Raw genomic sequence first — 19,666 nt, 5'->3', positions numbered from 1 at the left:
TATAACGAAGGGAGGTGAGTCTAAAGTACAATTTTGCGTGACGTTTTTGATGAAGGATCCCTGGGTTAAAATGTAAATTTAAATAATATTCATCCGGATACTATTAAACTTATTAATTATTATTAATAATTCTGATACAATGTAATTATATAGAGAATTAAAAAAAATTTTTGCAGAAATCAATGACATGATAGGTGTTAAATAAGTGTGGAACGTAAAAGAGTATTTGATTATCCCCTTCCTCTACCAGCTTGAGATCCACCTGGTTGAGTTTGTTGATTGAGCCACGGTGCAGAACCAGTACCTCGACCCCTTTGGTTTTGTCCTCGACCTCTGCCTCTTGCTAAAAAATATCAATTGAATTAATACTTTAATATTTTCTAATTTTTCAAGTTCGATATGTGGAATTTACATAAATAAATTTAAACTCTTTATAATCAGAGAAAAAATAATTGCAGTCTGATATCTTTAAACTTTGAAATATTTTTTTATCACAAAAGAAATTTAATTTTTTTCAAAGAAAAAAATTTTTCACATGCGCTCCCCTCGAACAATAACAGAAATTTGAATTTTCCATTGTAGATGTGATGAAATCTTATAGTTTTTCATTAAAATAACTTTCGATATTAACAAAAAAAACTCAGATATATTTTGCCGATGTAAAAATTTTGATTTTTACATCAAAACGTTAAAAATAATAAATGACTTCTTAATATTTATGTAAAAATGTTTACATTTAAATTACGCGCTAAATGTGTTTTTGTATCTGACGCGTGTATCATAAAATTAGTCATATATTTCTACGAGAATATGTAATTATTTATTCAACAAACCTTGAGCTCGGAGAATCGCCGACTTTCCACGACCTGCTGTTCCTGATCCTTTCCCACCAGGTCTTTTAAACATTGGCGCATTTTTCAACATGTCCGGCAGTATAAGAAATCTTATTTTGGACCCGCGAATGTATACATTTTCTAATTGAGCTACTCTACCATCTCTGTAGGTTACAGTAATGTTTTGCATCTGACAATTCATGTTGTCCTCAGCTTCAATCAATATTCCACGATAAACCTCGCCGGTATTTGTTTCACAGGTTATGATATGACCCTCGGCTTCATGAAGCACTTTTATTGGTACTCCAATTGACATTTTTATTTAGTTTTGTGTTTTGTAAATTTGAATTATAATCAAAGTATTTGTATCTTATACGAATAATAATTATAATTATTCGTAAAAAATTATTTTATTTTTAAACAAAATGAATGTGTATGAAATCACAAACTGAATGTGTACGAATGTATACGAAAACTGTCGGCATACAGTATAAAAATTGTCTGTAATAAAAACTCAAGTAAATTTTCTTGCTGATGAGTTTCGCGCAATTAAATTCCAATGGATGGCGTTGTCAGTCCAGAAAAAATGGCCGTAGAAGCGCGCGTCAAAAATATGAGTGAATGCAGCAGACATGAGACAATTTATGAATTTTGAATAAATATAAAATTGAAAATAATGCGAGTACGGATTTTCAAAATTTTATTTATTTATTCAAAAATTTAAAAAATTTACAATTATCAGCCACTTTACACTCAAGTAAAAGTAAAAGATTAATGGAAATTAACGTCAAACTACTGACATTTTAAATTTTCACTTCACAGGGACGACATGAACTAAAAATGGACAAGACCTTCAACCGTAAATTGCGGGAAAGAATTCCAAGATTTGAATAGGCCGCCAACTTTTAGCAGTCAACTGAGAGTCAATATTCGGTCGTAAATGTCTGTCAACTTGCAGTCAAATGAATTAGTTATCTAAGTATCAACATTGAAAGCACATCAATCAGATTGATGGTTGAAACTGTCAAAGTTAATTTCTGTTCAGATACATAGCAGTTTTATAAAATCAATCACAACTTTTTTACTTTTTTAAATTAGAAAAAACAACAACATCATCATTGACCGTAAAATTTTAATGATTGATGCTTCTAGAAACAAGTTAACTGATGTTCAATCTTTGAATAAGAAGTTATGTGTAAGGATATGCTTGGAAAATAAATTTAAATACAATTGATTGTTGGAAATTCGTGATTGATCAGAAATATGATGAATCAAATTCAAGAAAAATTCATGTGTCCACCAGATGATTATCATTTGAATAATAATAAAACCGAAATGGGTTCGTTTGATGTATCATCAAATTGGGACTTGACTGAAAGTACAAAAAATTTTAGGAATGTAATTTCCATTGGCTCAGTAAATGATTGCTCTAACAGGTATAATTTGAATTGTATTATTTACAATCTATTTTCGCGGGAAAAATTGATGTGAATCTGTGCTAAAAACGGTTGATTTGACAGTTCTGTTACAATTAAACCGAGGACAGTTAAACTGCGACAGTTCAACCGTGCGACACTTCAACTGAAAATAATCTGGACCCCCTATATTAGGTGCCCTCTTATCAGGAATTTTCTGTCAGGGATTAACTGTCATTCGGTTGAAGTATCATCGGTTGAAGTGTCGCGGGTTGAACTGTCTTCGGTTTAATAGTCGCGGCATCGATCTTGACACAATATTTTTTATGTGCATGAATTTTAGAATGACCCTCGAAGATATTGTCGACGAAAAAGGATGCATAGAAGTCAAAAGAAGATCAGATGACAGCGGACCCTGTACACTAGACATAAAATTAAAGAATAAAGACAAAAAAATATCACGAATAGGAATAGTTTCAGAAGCCTCGGTCTTAGAAATTTTTCAGGACTTTGGCGAGTACACGACAACGATATTCGCTGATTTTATTGACGAATTTGAAGATTCTTCTGTCTATTACGCAGAGGTTGCATTCGAACGTCCATCGTCTGAAGTCAGCATAAAGGTAAAATTGAACCGTTTCATTAATTTTAACCATTCAATTAATACTATTAAGTTTTTTTGAAATGTTATTTCAATTTCCAGTTCACAAGAATTAAAAACAATCGACCCACTATGTTTCTTTACGGAGTCCGACTTCTTCTCCAGCAATCAGAGGTTTCAAAGACTGCGGAACACTTGGATTTAAATTTTGTCAATGAATGTCTGAGAAAATTACTAGATAACAGAAGTAACGAACTAGAGAAATTATGTCCTTCAATTAATGGAAACGATGACAATGTCAGTAGCAGGGATGACTTGACTGTAAATAATTATGCGAAAAGTTTTACACGGAATGCACATGAGCTTTTAAAATCAAAGGATTTTCTAACAAATAGGAATTATGGGCAAGAAGAAAAACCAAATATGGAAAATCAAAACACATCATCTTGTAATGGAAAAATTGAAGCTCTGCTTGATTTAAAAATTACAGAAATGGAAGAAAGACTTTCGAAAAAAATAGATTTGATAGAAAGCAAAACAAATGAAAAACTGGATAAAATTTTAAAATTATTGGAGTCATTAAATAATTCTAATGTAGCGCAATAAATAACTTAATTTCACTTTAAATATTTTTTCTCACAATCAAAATATATTCATTTCATTTTTTGAATTATTTCAGGAAACCAGAAAAAAATGACAGATGTAAAAATTGTCTTCGATACATAACTTAAATAAATGAAGTAAAAAATTAAAGCCACGTTAAGACGAAGTATCTGAATCATCATTTGCTTCTTCTGATGGATCCCATTTGTGCAGTTGTTTGCGCCAAAGTCTCATCATACCGTCCCAAGCTCTTCTGCTGTACTTAGCATATTTGGGTGGAGTTTTTGGATGTTCTTTCGTTCTTTCATGTCTGTAATATAAAATACATTGAAGTGTTATTTTTATAAAGATTTCAAAGGCATTCTCAGACAGTGCCCGCCTTTTTTTTTTTCAAATTTTCAATGACTTTCTATAATGACCGTATTAGAATATTAATAATTAATTGAAACCTTAACTGAAAAAAAGACAATTTCCGAGATGTAGAATTAAAAAAAAATGACTTAGTTGTTAGCAATTAGTAGTAAAAAAAAAATTGTTAAATAAATTTATGAAACTGAAGTTGGCCGACATCTGATAATTTTTGAATTTTTTTCAAGCAATAAATCATTTAAAGAAAAATATTTGAAAAAATTGCACTTATAGTTTTTTGAATTTTCTACATGTGCATATTTTTAGTTTTTTTTTTTTGTTATTCTCCGGTAAAAAAAAATCCGATCGTCTGTTAACTTCTGGCTCATGTAAATTTTAGCCTTACAAATTTTTAAATTTGAATTACAAAATTTGCATGAAGATTTTACTGGAATTTATTTTGAAAAATTCGTTGTGCTCCCAATCGGTATCAACTGTAAGTAATTTTTTTAAACCTGCATCAGCGAAATTGCAACTACGTCCCTTTTTCAATTAATGTTTTAGTTTTTTTAAAAATTAAGTAATAAAATTTTTATACGCTCATGACAGTTGTCATTGAAAATTTTTAAAAAGTGGGGGGCACTGTCTAGAAATGGCTTTGATACAAATATGCAAACTAAGAAACGTACTTGGGAACCGCTTGTAGATATCTGTCATAACCTATGGTATTTTTTCCATAATCAATTTCTTTTTGCCTGCGTGCTATAATACCAGGTTCAGTTTCATATTCTATTTTTTTTTTCTTGTGATCAGATGAGGTGCTGGAGTTCGATTCACTGTTTTCGCTGATTTGTCTATCACGTAAATGCCGTTCGGATTTTGAATCTGGGCTCGCATTCCGGATTCTCTTACGCGTTACATCAGAATCTTCAGATACGTTTGAACTTGTAAGATTTAAACTATCATCTTTTTCTATTTTAATTGAATCTATGATGCAGTTTTCAGTATCGACATTTGATTGTTTATCATTGGAACCGTAAAACCATTCCTTGGAATCACTCTCTTGTGTTGTCATTTTTTCTGGATGATACAAAATACTACCAAGAGTATTTTACAATTAAAAAAGTATATAATAGTAAATATATTTATATTATACTGATGTAAACAACATGATAGAACGTATTAATAAACAAAAGTCAAAAATTTGACAAAAAAAAACTCGTTGGCTTACAACTAAACATTGTTTAGGGTTACAAGCATCCATCAGGGCGCGCTGTTTAATCTCCCACTCCGATAGCCGGTTTAACTTCAAACTGATGGAAAGTTGCTGCGGACCTTCACGTCAAGTTGACTGCAAAGTTGATGTTCATCCCTAATAGCACAGTTTGCTTGACACAAGTTTCCTTAAATTTTTCGTCAACTGTCCGTCAACTTCGGGCTTTTCCGTTTTTGATGACAATTTGTATACAACTTGCTAAACAATTCGACGTAAATTTACTACCTTACTTAAAATGAAAATTCACGTTGAAAGTTATTAGAAAATTACATTAAGGGTCGGCAGTACTAAACGAATTTTCGAATTTCACTTTTCTAATTACGTTTTGAATAATTACGTCACTCGAATGATGAAAACCTTCCGAAAAAGTTTGTCTTTCAAATTTTTTCGGAAGCTACTACAATTTCTGTAATAATAATTGATTAATAAATTAAAAGAAAAGTAAAATTCAAAAATTCGTTTAGTCCGGCCCAGCCTTAAGTGTTTCACTGCAGAACTTGCTGAGCAATTATAATTTGTGTGGCTATCAGGGTGCTGTCAATTTCAAACTAAAGTGGCTATTAGGGAAAGTTCAATTTCACTACAAATCTGACAAAGATTGACGCCATTTTTTCTATTCAACTTGACATCAGTTTCTCGCCATAGATTTCCGTCAATTTGCAGTTAAATTCGCTCCTGGGTAAGTTCGTTTTCCTGTTATTTTCAGAGACGACAATATATTGAGTATAATAATAATATTGTGGGTGAAAAATAAAAGTCAAAGTACTAAGCGGTTACTTGAATAAAAAATCAATTCTTGTGTAAGTATAATTATGTTAAATTCATTACACTAACTGAGATTCCTTACAGTCGTCCTGATAAAATAAAGGGTTTTTATTTCCCGAGCTGACTTGTGATTCTCATACTTCCTTAACCTCAATCCTCTTCTGTCTTAGGGACGACTGAAAACTCTCCTGCAAGTTTAAGGATCGGCAGTACTCTCTATTTAAAAAATCTCATAGATTCCAATAAATTCCCAGAGGTTTTATGATAATCAATGAATTCTATGAGAAAATTCTGTAGTCAAGTACAGGCCTGACATGTACAGCTATGAGAATCTATCATTTTTTTAAAGCAGAGAACCGAATTGCCTAATTTCAGATTTCTAATTACGAGTTAAGGCTGGGGGGTAACTAACAAATTTTAAATTTCAAATTACGTTTCAAATATTTATAAGACTCGAATGATAAGAATGTTCGTAGGAAGTATGATCCTGAAGTTAGCAGACAATTAAAAATTTTCGGATTTTTTTTCTAACAAATCAATTATAAAAAAATAAAAACTAAAAATATGCACATGTAGAAAATTAAAAAAACTACAGGTGCAATTTCTTCAAATATTTTTTTTTTATAATTTATCGCATAAAAAAAAAATCCAAAAATTAGTACACGTCGGCTAACTTCAATATCATGGAAGTTCGTCTTATGAATTTTGTGTTGTAATTTTTAGCAATGGATAGTCAAATTACTGGAGATGGCAGACTTTTAGAATTAATTGATGAAGCTTGGAGAAAAGAACGACTACCTATTGATGATATAGTCGTTCCATCATCAGAATTACCAGATCCTGAAAGTGATAATGGAGATTCGCATATGACTCTGAGAGAGTTAGAACAAAAGTGGAGCAATTTAGCCCTTGGCACATTTAGTGAAAATCATTTTCACTCACCTACTCCTTCACACAATTAAAAAGTATACTTTTAATATCATGGAATTACCACAAGTAGGCAAGCAGTGCAGCATAGAATTTTGCAAACAAAATGATTTTTTAATCATTACCTGTGCGCATTGTTCCTCGTTATTTTGTAAAAATCATCATCATATATCATCACACCACTGTCCTAAATATAAAGACAATGTCGTTGAAAAATTAGATGATTCAGTCAACAGTACGACTTCTAAAAATTATATTTGTACACACGAACAATGCAACAGTACTTCAATTATTGAAATGATTTGCACAGAATGTAAGAAACATTTTTGTGTAAATCATCGACACCATGGATGCTTTGAAAAAACGGATGAAGAAATTTCTAAGGAATTGAAAGTATGGCAGAATTCAAAAGATCAGTTTTTAGCGGCTAAGAGTGTCGTAGATACTGAAATTACTGAGAATTCTAAAAAGTCGAAAAATTCTGCATTAGCAAAGAAGGTAAAATGATATTCTTTTTTTATTATCTAACGTTATGCGTTATATAGTATAACGTTAGATAGTATAGTATATTGTATGACAAGGGATGAAACAAAACAATTTCAGACCAGGGCGAAGGTGGCTGACATCACCCACAGTCGGAAATCGTGTTTCGTCCTGAGTTACACACTATATTTTTCACGATTACCTGCATTGGAACTTAGTTTCAGTGTCAGCAGCCAGTCTGAATCAAATTAATTTAAGACCAATAGTGTCATCAACTATCAGCGTAAGCGTAAAGTAAGAAATGTCTCAGATCACATGTAATTGTTGGTCGAGGCGCAGCCGACATTTTTTACTTTACTTCCCTAGGTGTGTAATATACTATTATTATTCACAATAATTTTTATAAAACTTAATCACAGTCAGAACTGTCATTTGCGTAAATAAAATTAATGGTCTGAAATCACTGATAAACAAATGACAAGTATCAAAGTTTAAATTGCGAAAGTCTTCAGTCAGCGGGCAGAAACATTATTTGTTTCTGCCCGCTGACTAACGGCATTCATAATTTACGCGTTTACTGATATTCATTCGCGGCATTGGACTGAAATTAGCTTCTTTAGACTGGCTGTAGAGACTGAGACTGAGTTTCGATGCTGGTATCATGGAAACTGTATTCTCAAATAAAATTCTAGGTACAATTAATGAAACTAAAAGGACGCGCGACAGGTTCAAAGGAAATACCTTCAAATCATAGAAGATATTTTCTGATTTACCCGCCTCTTAAAGTCCAGAAAAAAGAATCACGAGCTGTATTTATTAGTGACAGCTGGACGATTGGAAAAAGCATCGATTCCATAGCTGATATCATGGGAATAAACAATACAAACAATACATCAAATTTAGTAAAACTGAAATTATTCAATCATTCAAATGGTAAAATTATCACTGATAAAATGGACGTTTTAATATCAAGTTTGCTGGATGATTCTCACTTGACCGATGGCCAAAGTTTAATCTTAGAATATTCCAAAGAAGATACTGTTGATTGTACTGTATATAAATAATTTTTTTCATGGAAAAATAAAGGTCACACTGTTGATAGTTGTTCTTAAATATTTTTAAACATTTCTTTATTTTATTTTGCTGAAGTTGTACTTTTTATTGAGTAAATATTTATTTTTGTTTTACACAATATAAATAGTATTACAGATTTAAATTCAAACACAATCATTTTCATTTTCTTCTGCTTTAAAAAGTAGAAATATTTCCATGATTCTGTAAATTTTTAATTTCAAGTTTTCGATTAATTCTTTTAGGTTAAAATATTTATAGTAAATTGATTTGTAAATAATTACTCGTAAATACTTATTGAGTATTTTTTTTTCTCTTAAAAATAAGGACATTTTTATAATTATTTAAGTTCATTCTTTAATATCGAATGAATTTCTTAACTTGTAAATGTTGATGACTTATTTTTCGATTGTTTAAAATCGTATTGAACAATGGGTAAAATTAGTTTTTTTTTTTCCATTAACATAATGGGAAGAACAACAATTTTAATAGCAAATATTATCAATTATTTTTTAATATACATTCAGCATAATTCTTATATTATGTAAGTACGTTCATTGTGATAATTCTTATAAACATTTAATGTTCTTGGTTATTTTTCATGATTTTTAGTTTAATTTTAGCGACTCCCAATTTATTGGGTCTGCAACGATAAATATCTTCAGTGATATGTAATAATTGAATAACTTTTCAAATGTTTAAATATTTGAACTGTATTTATTTGATTTTCATGTTGCGCACTTCGAACGCGAAGCGGCGAGGTAGTGCGCTACTGTCGTCAAACTTAAAAGCCGGCTTACTTTTTTCTAGCGTGCGAAAAATCGCCGGTTAACACAATGTACTATTGTTTACTTCTGGTCGGAGTTAACTTTCGTCAAAAATAATAATATTTACGTACTTCGCAAAACTAATGGAGAAGACTTAGTCTTCTTTACATCTATTGTGAAACTGTACACGGAAAGAACAAGATGATACTGGCTACCATCTCAGAGTATACTCAGTTATATCTGAGGTAAAAAAAAAATTTCAGATAGTACCCAGTATAATCTAGATTATACTGAGTTGCATCTAGATTATACTCAGTTTCATCCCAGATTTCACTCAGTAACATCTCAGATTATAGAGCGCTAGATTATACTAGTTTTCATCCTAGATGGTAACCACATACATCTGGATTATACCCAGTACCATCTCAGATTATACTCAGTACTATCTGAGATTTAACTCAAATCTCAGCCATTTTTTTTCTAGCGCATGCGCGTGTGGTATACTAGATACGCATGCATGAAAAAAAAATGGCTGATATGTAACAGAGTTAAATCTCAGATGGTACTGAGTATAATCCAGATGTATGTGGTTACCATCTAGGATTAAAACTAGTATAATCTAGCGCTGTATAATCTGAGATGTTACTGATTGAAATCTGGGATGAAACTGGGTATAATCTAGATGCAACTCAGTATAATCTAGATTATACTGGGTACTATCTGAAATTTTTTTTTACCTCGTAGCCAGTATCATCTTGTTCTTTCTGTGTATGTAGAATTATTTTAGTGGAACTCTTAAACTAAGCTTCGGAGTTCAATGAAATACAGACTAACTCCAGATAGAGTAAAATGAACTCCGGAGTCAAATTTTCTTTATACTTTAAATAGTGTATATTTCTACAATAACATTAATAACTATTATAATAGTGTTATAATATAATGACTGTTATAAATTAAGTACTGACTTAGTGTCTTGTCTTCTCGAGATTATTAAAGGGATGATAATCGTGATTTAAAAATGCATCTTACTCATACGTTTTTAAATAAGGAATCTTATTTTTGAATTATTCATAATTAAAATTTTGTATTTATAATCGAGCCAAATTTTTAATAGAATTTTTTTCAAAATCTTAACTTTCACTGTTGAAAATCATTGACTATTTTTAAAAAGTGGGGGTGGGGGCTGTCTATGACTGCCCTTAAGAGAAAATGAGCGGTCATTTGATGTCCAAAATAACAAGAATAATTTCTAAGGTAATCTAAAACAAGTTTTTAAAATAAATAAAACATTTTATTTATCAAATAGTTGTTTCTCGAAATATCTTGACTGATGAATCAGCGTGTTTTATATGGATGTACCGTGTTATTGTTGCCCCGCTGTTGCAGCATGTCAATTTCTTCATGTTTTTCAAAAGATTGACATTACTTCCGCGCTTATTAGATTCTATCGGATCTGTTATAAGCAATTTATTTAAAGTTAATATCATTTGTTAGCAGAAACTTGTAAAAAAAACAAAAAGTCATACAATCGGGCCTTGTTAAAATAATTTATAATCTAACAATCAGACAATATTTCTAGTGCGAATAAGACATAAATTAAAATAATGTTTTAATGAGGTCCAATTGTATTCAAATGACTTAATACTGTTGTGAAAGTTATCAAATCAAACAATTTTCAAAAAAGTAAAAAATATAAACAGTGAAGCTAAATAAAGCTAAGATGCTCAAATTTATTAAATGCACATGCGATGTTCCAACGACAAATACTGATGTTTTCCGTTCTATAATTAATACATTATAATACATTGTTCATTTCTGGTAAAACTATAACGCTATTGCTAAAAATGTTTCAATAAATTTTAAAACAATTATAAATTAAATAACGTAACATCATCGATATTTTTAGTTACCCTTGACAAGTATACGTAAATGGTTAAAATATCAACTTGGCAATTGAATTTTTCCTTAATGCCATTATTTTTTCTTTTAAATCACTCAAGTTTGCGTATACTTAAGTCTGCAAAAGAATGGACTTAATCCTATTACTTTTCCATGAATTTGCACTAGCGCGCATGTGCAGTAATGACTCAATTGTAGAAAAATGGCGGAAGAAAAGATCATTCTTTTACGGACTGTACAGCATTATTTTTGCCGCGCTATTGGTCCGAAATCGGTCTGTTTCAATTGGCTACAGATATCAGAATTTCCGATTTCTACGCAGGTGATATAACAAAATATAGCGCGTGGCGCGGGATTGAAGACTATTTCAAACGTGGGGTTATGTCAGCACTCGTTTTCGGCTCACAGTAAATTTCGCCCTCATCTGAAATCGTGTTTTTACCCTTCGCTTCGCAATATACTATTTCGTCAATTAAAAAAAAGTCTTTGTCATAAATACTATATTAGCAATAAATATGAGATGAAATACAATGAAAGGCTGTTTTGTTTGGTTAATTTATCAAAGATTTCACAAATTTTGTATTGTTTCGTTATGCCTTATTGTTTTATTTCACATTCTGCTATTTGTCATATTAAATTACTCTATTCACATACGCGAATTATTACAAAATTACGAGTTGCAATATTTCAAAATCATTTGAAATTTCATAGTATAGGTTACGAATATTTTCATTAATTTTTCTTTGTTTTGAATTATGAACAATAATCGTAGTCACTTAAACTTTCTCCATATTATCAATAGATTCTTTTTAAAGTAAACTTCGGAGTACAAAGATAAATTTTTTTAAATTATTAACATTTTTTTTACAAACATTACAATGATGTAAAAAAATAGGAAAATAAAATGATTAGTAAAAACTCATACTCTCTTACTCCTTATACTATAAAATTTTTGGCTAAATTGTATGTTCTCTCAGTACTTGTCAAGGGTTTATATTTTGTATTTGAGGTAGAAGATTTAAAAATGTATCTCGAAAAAATATTTGCATATGTGACTTAAAATTCATATTTTATTCATGCATTGATATAGAATTTTTATTATTTACTTGCTTTGACTTTATTTTCTTTGGTAGTATCTATCAAGATATACGTAAAGATAGTTTGTACATAAAATCATTTTCAAAATTTAGAAATAGTAATTTTAAGAATACACATCATACTGGGACTCCCAGTAAGAGAATAGACCTCGGAAATTGCCCCCACTGCCGAACATTTATGAACTGCGCATGCGCACAGAAAAGTGGGAGAACATTTAGCACATAGAACATCCAGAGTGGGAATAAAAACCGACGACACCCGGTCCAATCTCTTGTTGGAATGACAATAGATCAACCCAGATCTTATTTATGTTTTTCAGGATATTAACACACATTAAATCTCTCAGTGTAACATTAAAAATAAATAAATTTAATAATATAATAACTGAAAATCAACTTACAACGCAGCAACACTTTTTACACTTATGTACATTAATTAAATTTTTCTGAGTAATTTTATTCGACTTTAATTTACTTGGGTTTAGATTTTCATTATAACTATTTTTGCTATTTATCGAACTACTTCTGTTGATATTTTTCGAAGTAATGTTCTGTTCAGTAGAGGAAATTAAATTTTGAATATTCGTAGTTAATCCGGAAATTTTTTCCAGCTCGTCAATTTCTATTTCAAATTCACTATTTTTATTAATGACATCTTCAAAGTGATGATAATCTTTGTTTAAATCTAAGGAATAACTAGAAGTTGTTTCATTCGAAGAAACTATAAGTGGTTTTGTCGGCGAAAAAACATCATCAGCATCCAAAGTATCAACTCCACTGTCTTGATTACAAGAGTATATTTTATTACTGTCTGATTGATACTCTTGTTTTTTATCTGATAAGTCAAGTTCTAAACTAGAGCCTTCACCACTAGTCGTGTCTTTACCAATAGATCGGTCTTTGATGAAACTAAACAATCTTTCTTCTTGTAAATCTACTGAGCTCTCCTTTGATTGGAAATTACTTGCATTGATAATAGCGATTTTTGGTATCACAATATGACTAATTGATTTCCTAACAATACTTGAAGTAAGCGAAAATATTCTAGATTCTTCAGAACTTTCATTGCTTCCGCACATTGAAGAAATGTCACTACTGCTCCGATGTTTCTTCATCTTGTACTGGCGTTTGGATTCACGTGTTTTCGGCCAAGAATTACATCTGGATTCGAGTACATTCTTATGATGTTTTTCCCGTTGCGCTTTTTGTTCATTCTGAATAAATTCTAACTTAGATTTTAGAAGAGCCGGCGATACCGCCATCTTGAATGTTTTTTCATTAGATGGTTTTTTTTTAACAAAATTATTTATTTGTTCGTAATCTTGATCTGGCTCCGCTGAGGTCGGAAACGCACTGGGACTTGGACTATCCATGCTGTCCGGAGTGTACGGATCATGCTCAATCATTAATGCGTGCAAAAGCTTTGGTGATGAGTAATGGTCAGTATGTTGTAAATTTAAATAATTACTACGATAGCCAGGCAACATTGATAATAACTCCAAATAATGCTTGGGCACTTTGAAACATAAGTGCGGACATGACAAACAACAATTTATCGTACCTGCATTCGAAGTAATGAAAATCCGTAGATAGACTGGCTGCAATTATGGGAAAAAAAAAAAATATAAAAGATTTATAACTTATATTATGTTATGTATAAACGGAGAGAATTGCGGAGTAAATACTACTCTACTAATACGAGTAATCCTGGGTCATGATAAATTTTTGTTATTTTATTTTTGAATACCATCCGCTTGCGGAGTAAAGTTCGTTCTATTGAAAGTACACGGAGAAATTATTGTTTGAAATACTATGGTGTCATAGTAAAGCTGGACCATGTTGGCCACCTCACGGAAATTTAAAAAAATACATGAAAAAATTACTATGGCCATTTTTTTTTCTTGTTGGCTATCGTCCCAATTGGACCACGTGCCAGTTTCTGTACTGGTTTGACTTTAATAGCGGTTCCCGCTCCAATTTGAATTTCAGTTTTCCTGTTTTATTTATTTGCTAACTATATTGGTTCTTATGATGAGATATCAGTTGTAGTTTTTAATTAGTAGCAAAAATCTATACGTGGTACAATGTTTCTTGTATCCTGTTTTTGATTTCTGACTGTATATGTAATTAAGTGTAATTGTGTGTATGTTGATTGGTATGAATGTGAGTGTATGGATGACTTTTTTTTTCCTCCGTGAGTTATTAGCTGGTTGTAGATTTTAGTACATGTAAGGCGTTAACAATTTTACTGTGGCCATAGTAATTTTTGCAAGGGTTTATTTCAATTTCCGTTGGGTGGCCAACATAGTCCGGCTTTACTATGACAGGGGGCCTGAGCTATTGTCTACTCGACAACTTGTCGCATATCGAATATTTTGCACTAAACGAATGTTTTTTAGACAATGGCTCTGGCCCCCTATGACACCATAGTATTTGAAACAAGAATAATTTATGTGCGTATGGTGTCATAGTAAAGCCGGGCCATGTTTCCTATCCAAAAGTTTCTATATTTTTTTCTATTTTTGCCCAAAGCAAAATGAATGAAGAGAAAAAATTTCCTTTTGTGAAAAAAAATCAATCCCATAAACCGAATATTTTAGGACGTAGATAAAACTTGTTGATAGGGAGTTCAATTTACGAGATGAAAGAGACTCAATACTCAATCGAATTCATGTGACATTTAACTGGTATACGAACAGAAAATTTTAGAGTAAACTCCTGGGTTCGGGCTATTCACTGTGGGTAGATAAGGAATAAGCTTTGAAAATGTAATTAATTATTTTATATCATGAGAACAATAAAAAGAAAATGAAAACATTAAAATTGTCGGTTAATCTTTAAAATCACTGTAATAATAATATATGTAAAAGATAACGATTATAATGAAGAGGAGGTACATAATACAGAGGGAAATTAAGTGAAATTTTAGTTCAAGATGAAAAATTAATTATGAAATAAATTTTTCATAATGGCGATGGATAAAACAAATAAATAAGATAAATACAAAAGAAAACTTAACAAATGCAATAGGTTTAAATATGAAATGGATAAAAAAAGAAAAAAAATGCGTAGAATAAAATTAGATAGAGAAATTGTATTAGGTACCTTTAAATATTTAGATATTTATTCGAAAGTCCAGAAAAACAGGCTGCATCATAATCATTAATTGTTTTAATCAGAATAAAAATCAGACGCATAAGAAAAAAATTTATAAAAACTTTATGAATTAATTTGGCGAAGTAAAATTAAATAAAAAATAAATTAAAGTAATGTTCTTTCATCATTTAATTCTGTGTTTATTTTTTCCGAGAAGTAAATAATAATAATAAAATAAGATTCAAATTTTACCTTATGATCACCCATGCATGTGTTGGCTCCAATAATTCCGTACTTGACCGTGTCAGGAGATGAAATCTAATATAAAGCATTAAAGTAAAAAATTATTTAATTAATTAATAAAAAAATATTGCTAAGTATTTACTTACAAGAGTTTTTGCAGTCGGGCTTAATAGAATTCGGTCACACCAAGCAGGTACTCTGGTCTGCATAAAATTACTTCCTTGACTAACGTCTTCTTCAAAGGGGTAACTTGGCACAAATTCGATTGGGAATTCAAATAATCTACCTTCAAAAACTTCAAGTTCACGATCGTATTCTTGTAACTGTATCAATTAATTAGTAAAAATTTTACAGTCATTAATAGGAGATATAAATTAACACAGTAAAAAATATTGTGTATCTGTGTTTAATTTTTAGTATTAAATCGACACATTTCACTGTGTTACTTTAAAATTTTGAATCGATCTACTATTTAACACTTTAAAGGTTAACATTTTTTTTTGTATCGCCAATGACATTCAAAAAGTGTCGAATTCACTTCTCGTAGGGTAAGAGCACCAGTACCCAGCCCCAAACCAGTAGCCAGCCACCTCAAAAAAATTATCTATATATATTTTGAGCCAATGTTAAAGTACATGACCGGCTGGCCTCTGGTTAGGGACTGGGTGCTGGTGCTCTTACCCTATTACCCGAATTTTGTGTCGAGATTTTAACACAAAATTTGTTGACATTCAACACAACTAGTCTGTTTTAAAAAATAACACAAATATTGTGTGGACCGTTTCTAACACACAGATTATGTTGATCTTTAGACAATATCATTTACTGTGTAATAAACAGGAAAATAAAAAAAAAAATATTTACCCATCGAGCACTATTTTCTGTAAAAACATTTTGATGCTCACAATGAGTGAATTCTTTTTTGCCTAGTGTTAATATCAAACTGTCATCCTTATTTCGAAATTGCAACTTTGAAAGACTTCCTTTGTTAGATAATTGACTTTCTTGAGTATCTTCAGTAAGTTTCTATTAAATGATAGAAACAAATAAATAGTTTAATAAATTATAAATTATTTTACAAAATAATTTATCATATATTTACTTTTATAACACCAGATGTGTCGGTACGAAAATTGAAATCACCAAATAAAAAATATGGTACATTTGGATACTGATCATTGTGGAATTTATCGAGTGTATGCTCCAATGCCTTCCGTCGTGTTTTGCTGTATACTGATGGAAACTAAAAAAAAAAAATAATTAAATTATTTAAGTGTAAATTGATTACATTAATTTTGTAAAATACTTTTTTAAAATTATTATGAAATTAAATACTTACAGTTTCCATAGCAATAAAATTACTGGCATCATGAAATAAGTGTATGTTAATAAGATCAAATACTGTCCCATTTATACTCCATCGTGTACGTAAAAATCCCTTCCTTGACCACTTGCATTCAGGGAAGAAATTTTGAGGAAATTTCGCTTTCTCTTTTGTTGAAACTGATTCAATATTTCCAGAATGCACTTCTTTGCCAGCAACGACGACAAATTTATATGCTAAAAATTAAATAATGATAACATAAAAAATTTCACGAAATATATTTACAGAAATCTAATTCACTGTACCTTGAAAATCCCAAATGAACACGTCCTTTAGTGACTCATGAACGAAATAAAAATTTCCAAGGGCCTGAAAAATTAATTTATATAAAAAAAAATCATTAAAAAATAAAACTTATATTTGTTTGATGTACCGTGAAGTGTTCAGCAGATGAAAAATCTTCATCCAAGAAAACAGTTACTTTGTCGAATAGTCTTAGTTCTTCCGAAGACATAAGTAATCTATAATATTTTTAAAATGATATTATTTATGATCAAATTTAAAACAATGTATGTAATTATTTAATTTTATTATTTTAATTTATTCGAAAAAAAATGATTGGATCTGATCATATATAAATGTGCAAAATTATATATAGTTATGCATAATCATATATAGTTATATATAAATAGATCCTGCCAATATTTGGATCTAGTTCAAATATAATTATATATATAATCAGATCCAAGCATTTTTTCTCCGATATCACCATGGCTTAATACAACAATAACTACCAGATAAGATTATTGATTTTTTTAGTTGACAAGACACATTAATAATATGTTTTAAAAATAGTCTTCCATGGTCATTTGCTACCAATGTGTAATCTCTTTGAAAGCATTTAATAAACCGTAAAATTATGCACTTCGATATCCATTTTTGTAACAACTATAATATTTTCTTATTAATTCATATATATACATGTGTGTAATACATATACATGTATGTGTGTGTGTATAATGAAGAAAAAAACATAATTTTGAATAAATGCAATAAACAATGTTCAGATTAAAGTCTGAAAATTAAAGAACGTTTTGATAAGCATTCAAAATTTATACGAGAGGGAAAACGTAAAATTTTGAAAAAATTTTAACCGATGACCTTTTACTTGATAGTGCGAGTATCAGTTGATTTTCTTCCATGTGTACTTTCATTATATACCGACATATAAATGCAAACTCAGTTCCAAAAAGTTCTATTCAATTTTAAAATTTAATATCAGATCCTGAGAACTTCAAAAATCGAATAGTTGGAGCAGAATTAAAATTAAAAAACGCGACATTTTTACTGATCGATCAAACTTATAATTCGATAAAATTATGGAAAATGTTCTTACGATTAAATTTTATTTTTCAATTAAACATTTAGTGTTAATCAAGATATCTTATTTCCGGTTACACATAATTTCCGTAATCTAATTTAATTATTGGCTGTCATTAGTATTTAACGTCATAGGTTTTTACAAACGTAATTAAAAATTAATTAACTGTTTTCTGATAAACATCAAAATTAAAAATTCTAATCAACGTTGCATGAAGGATCAAAAATAGAAAAAAATTTTGATAATTACCTGACAAAATTTTCTACATGCCGCATACTTTGTTCATAATTTTTTCCACCTACTTCTTGGCAGTGTAATGCTATAAATTTTGGATCCAGTCGAGATATAGTCTAGAAAATAAAAATTTAATTCACTTTATGAGTATAATAATTTTGTTTTAAATTTTTTAGTACAATTTTTCATTTTTCTCACTGATAAAAATTCTTCTGTCCATGTTTTCAACATCAGTCCAGGCTGAAATTTAAATAAATAAGCATTATTATTATTATTATTATTATTATTATTATTATTATTATACATATTTATAATTATATTATAGCTGTCATAATTGAATAACTGGAGTACGTAAAATAAAAAATTTACCTCTTCAAAAATACTGCCAACATTGGCAGTAACGAGAAGAATCGGAATTCCTGACATGTTGATCACAATAATTAAATATATAATCTTTTAAAAATATCTGATTAAATATTAATATAATACAATATATTTATATAAATAAATATTGATTAGCTCGCAGATTATTATTATTATTTTAACATGATTAAATTAAACGTTTTCACAAAATCTTTAAATTCAATTTCGTCGAAGATTTTTAAAAATCTTTTTTTTTTTTAAATTTGAAATATTATTTTTTGCAATTAATCCGAAAATGAGAGCAGATATTTTTTTGCAGTAACGTTTGTATTTTAAAAAAAATCACAAATTCCTCAGTGAGTTATTAAAAAATAATTTTCCCTTCGAGGACGCGATTCCTCACTTTCATCAACTTGGTTAGTAATAAGTAAGCGCATTACTAATTGGTTAGAAAAAAAATATTTTACGAAAACAGTGATATCTATTTACTTGTATTGCTTACGCGACGTGAATCAAAATATGTATATACAATCAAATCTCGATATATACCCGCTTCCCCTCAAATTTTCCCCCTATCACCATCATGCCCGCTCCCACTTCGTATTAATTACACACTCACATCCCCGTACATTTTTTGCATAACCTATCACTTATTACTGCAGTTAAAATACGAAATTCCCAATAAGACCCATGAAATTTCAAATTCAAAATTCAAAAAATCCAATAAATTGTTTTATAAAAAATTAACGTTAATTATAATCACTTAATAAAAGTTTGTAATTAACTTTTAATTCAAAATTACATGGATTGCACTAATAATTACACATAAATACTTTTACGTGTATTTTTACTATGGAGTGCGCATGCGCGGTCATTAACTTTTGAAAAGAGAAGGGGCGCGAAATAAATACCCGTTTCTAAGAATTTTTTCCCCTACATA

At 29.9% G+C, this 19,666-nt stretch overlaps 6 protein-coding genes across 10 annotated transcripts; 3 read left to right on the top strand and 3 right to left on the bottom strand.

Annotated features, from left to right (window-relative positions):
• Positions 1–98: 98 nt before the first annotated feature.
• Positions 99–1,324, bottom strand: LOC130675679 (small nuclear ribonucleoprotein Sm D3). The gene is made up of 2 exons (XM_057481504.1): positions 834–1,324; positions 99–343 (listed from the first exon to the last, which is right to left on the bottom strand). The coding sequence occupies exons 1-2, from the start codon at positions 1,147–1,149 to the stop codon at positions 231–233; spliced, it is 429 nt and encodes a 142-aa protein (XP_057337487.1). The 5' UTR covers positions 1,150–1,324; the 3' UTR covers positions 99–230.
• A 491-nt stretch (positions 1,325–1,815) lies between these two features.
• Positions 1,816–5,003, top strand: LOC130675629 (uncharacterized). The gene is made up of 4 exons (XM_057481423.1): positions 1,816–2,269; positions 2,592–2,871; positions 2,952–3,443; positions 3,529–5,003. Exons 1-4 carry the CDS (start codon positions 2,097–2,099, stop codon positions 3,544–3,546), a joined length of 963 nt encoding a protein of 320 aa, XP_057337406.1. The 5' UTR covers positions 1,816–2,096; the 3' UTR covers positions 3,547–5,003.
• LOC130675669 (histone RNA hairpin-binding protein) lies at positions 3,477–4,875 on the bottom strand. Its single transcript, XM_057481493.1, has 2 exons — positions 4,490–4,875; positions 3,477–3,762 (listed from the first exon to the last, which is right to left on the bottom strand). The coding sequence occupies exons 1-2, from the start codon at positions 4,873–4,875 to the stop codon at positions 3,609–3,611; spliced, it is 540 nt and encodes a 179-aa protein (XP_057337476.1). The 3' UTR covers positions 3,477–3,608.
• A 720-nt stretch (positions 5,004–5,723) lies between the features above and the next one.
• On the top strand, positions 5,724–6,803 carry LOC130675690 (anaphase-promoting complex subunit 13). 2 transcript variants are annotated; one of them, XM_057481524.1, is made up of 3 exons: positions 5,759–5,876; positions 6,012–6,244; positions 6,565–6,803. In XM_057481524.1, exon 3 carries the CDS (start codon positions 6,567–6,569, stop codon positions 6,801–6,803), a length of 237 nt encoding a protein of 78 aa, XP_057337507.1. In that variant the 5' UTR covers positions 5,759–5,876; positions 6,012–6,244; positions 6,565–6,566. The 2 variants fall into 2 exon arrangements, with proteins under 2 accessions (XP_057337498.1, XP_057337507.1); XM_057481515.1 differs by lacking the exon at positions 6,012–6,244 and having other exon boundaries at positions 5,724–5,876.
• Positions 6,804–6,822: 19 nt separating this feature from the next.
• On the top strand, positions 6,823–8,364 carry LOC130675648 (AN1-type zinc finger protein 1-like). Its single transcript, XM_057481456.1, has 2 exons — positions 6,823–7,266; positions 7,944–8,364. The coding sequence occupies exons 1-2, from the start codon at positions 6,823–6,825 to the stop codon at positions 8,313–8,315; spliced, it is 816 nt and encodes a 271-aa protein (XP_057337439.1). The 3' UTR covers positions 8,316–8,364.
• Positions 8,365–10,169: 1,805 nt separating this feature from the next.
• Positions 10,170–19,541, bottom strand: LOC130675565 (inositol polyphosphate-5-phosphatase A). 4 transcript variants are annotated; one of them, XM_057481352.1, is made up of 13 exons: positions 18,733–19,541; positions 18,562–18,603; positions 18,379–18,479; positions 17,182–17,269; positions 17,054–17,117; positions 16,764–16,984; positions 16,527–16,667; positions 16,289–16,450; positions 15,571–15,747; positions 15,434–15,499; positions 15,191–15,233; positions 13,647–13,683; positions 10,444–10,542 (listed from the first exon to the last, which is right to left on the bottom strand). In XM_057481352.1, the coding sequence occupies exons 1-11, from the start codon at positions 18,787–18,789 to the stop codon at positions 15,201–15,203; spliced, it is 1,152 nt and encodes a 383-aa protein (XP_057337335.1). In that variant the 5' UTR covers positions 18,790–19,541; the 3' UTR covers positions 10,444–10,542; positions 13,647–13,683; positions 15,191–15,200. The 4 variants fall into 4 exon arrangements, with proteins under 4 accessions (XP_057337327.1, XP_057337321.1, XP_057337312.1 ...); XM_057481344.1 differs by lacking the exon at positions 15,191–15,233 and having other exon boundaries at positions 10,170–10,542; XM_057481338.1 differs by lacking the exon at positions 15,191–15,233 and having other exon boundaries at positions 10,400–10,542; positions 12,487–13,683.
• Positions 19,542–19,666: the final 125 nt, after the last annotated feature.

The sequence above is a fragment of the Microplitis mediator genome, chromosome 1 (genome assembly GCF_029852145.1).
Source record: "Microplitis mediator isolate UGA2020A chromosome 1, iyMicMedi2.1, whole genome shotgun sequence".
Taxonomy (NCBI): Eukaryota; Metazoa; Arthropoda; class Insecta; order Hymenoptera; family Braconidae; genus Microplitis; species Microplitis mediator.
This window is presented reverse-complemented; position numbering and strand designations above follow the sequence as displayed.

What these genes read in the sequence shown, in the direction of transcription:
- LOC130675669 (XM_057481493.1), bottom strand. Translation starts at nt 4,875, where the DNA reads ATGACAACACAAGAGAGTGATTCCAAGGAATGGTTTTACGGTTCCAAT. An exon ending in TATCTACAAGCGGTTCCCAA is followed by an intron (nt 3,763 to 4,489) that starts GTACGTTTCTTA and finishes TTTATATTACAG; the next exon opens with ACATGAAAGAACGAAAGAAC.
- LOC130675648 (XM_057481456.1), top strand. Translation starts at nt 6,823, where the DNA reads ATGGAATTACCACAAGTAGGCAAGCAGTGCAGCATAGAATTTTGCAAA. An exon ending in ATTCTGCATTAGCAAAGAAG is followed by an intron (nt 7,267 to 7,943) that starts GTAAAATGATAT and finishes ATAAAATTCTAG; the next exon opens with GTACAATTAATGAAACTAAA.
- LOC130675679 (XM_057481504.1), bottom strand. Translation starts at nt 1,149, where the DNA reads ATGTCAATTGGAGTACCAATAAAAGTGCTTCATGAAGCCGAGGGTCAT. An exon ending in GGCGATTCTCCGAGCTCAAG is followed by an intron (nt 344 to 833) that starts GTTTGTTGAATA and finishes GATATTTTTTAG; the next exon opens with CAAGAGGCAGAGGTCGAGGA.
- LOC130675565 (XM_057481329.1), bottom strand. Translation starts at nt 18,789, where the DNA reads ATGTCAGGAATTCCGATTCTTCTCGTTACTGCCAATGTTGGCAGTATT. An exon ending in TTGGCAGTATTTTTGAAGAG is followed by an intron (nt 18,604 to 18,732) that starts GTAAATTTTTTA and finishes TTTAAATTTCAG; the next exon opens with CCTGGACTGATGTTGAAAAC. An exon ending in CATCTGCTGAACACTTCACG is followed by an intron (nt 17,118 to 17,181) that starts GTACATCAAACA and finishes TTAATTTTTCAG; the next exon opens with GCCCTTGGAAATTTTTATTT.
- LOC130675629 (XM_057481423.1), top strand. Translation starts at nt 2,097, where the DNA reads ATGATGAATCAAATTCAAGAAAAATTCATGTGTCCACCAGATGATTAT. An exon ending in GTAAATGATTGCTCTAACAG is followed by an intron (nt 2,270 to 2,591) that starts GTATAATTTGAA and finishes CATGAATTTTAG; the next exon opens with AATGACCCTCGAAGATATTG. An exon ending in CGTCTGAAGTCAGCATAAAG is followed by an intron (nt 2,872 to 2,951) that starts GTAAAATTGAAC and finishes TTCAATTTCCAG; the next exon opens with TTCACAAGAATTAAAAACAA.
- LOC130675690 (XM_057481515.1), top strand. Translation starts at nt 6,567, where the DNA reads ATGGATAGTCAAATTACTGGAGATGGCAGACTTTTAGAATTAATTGAT.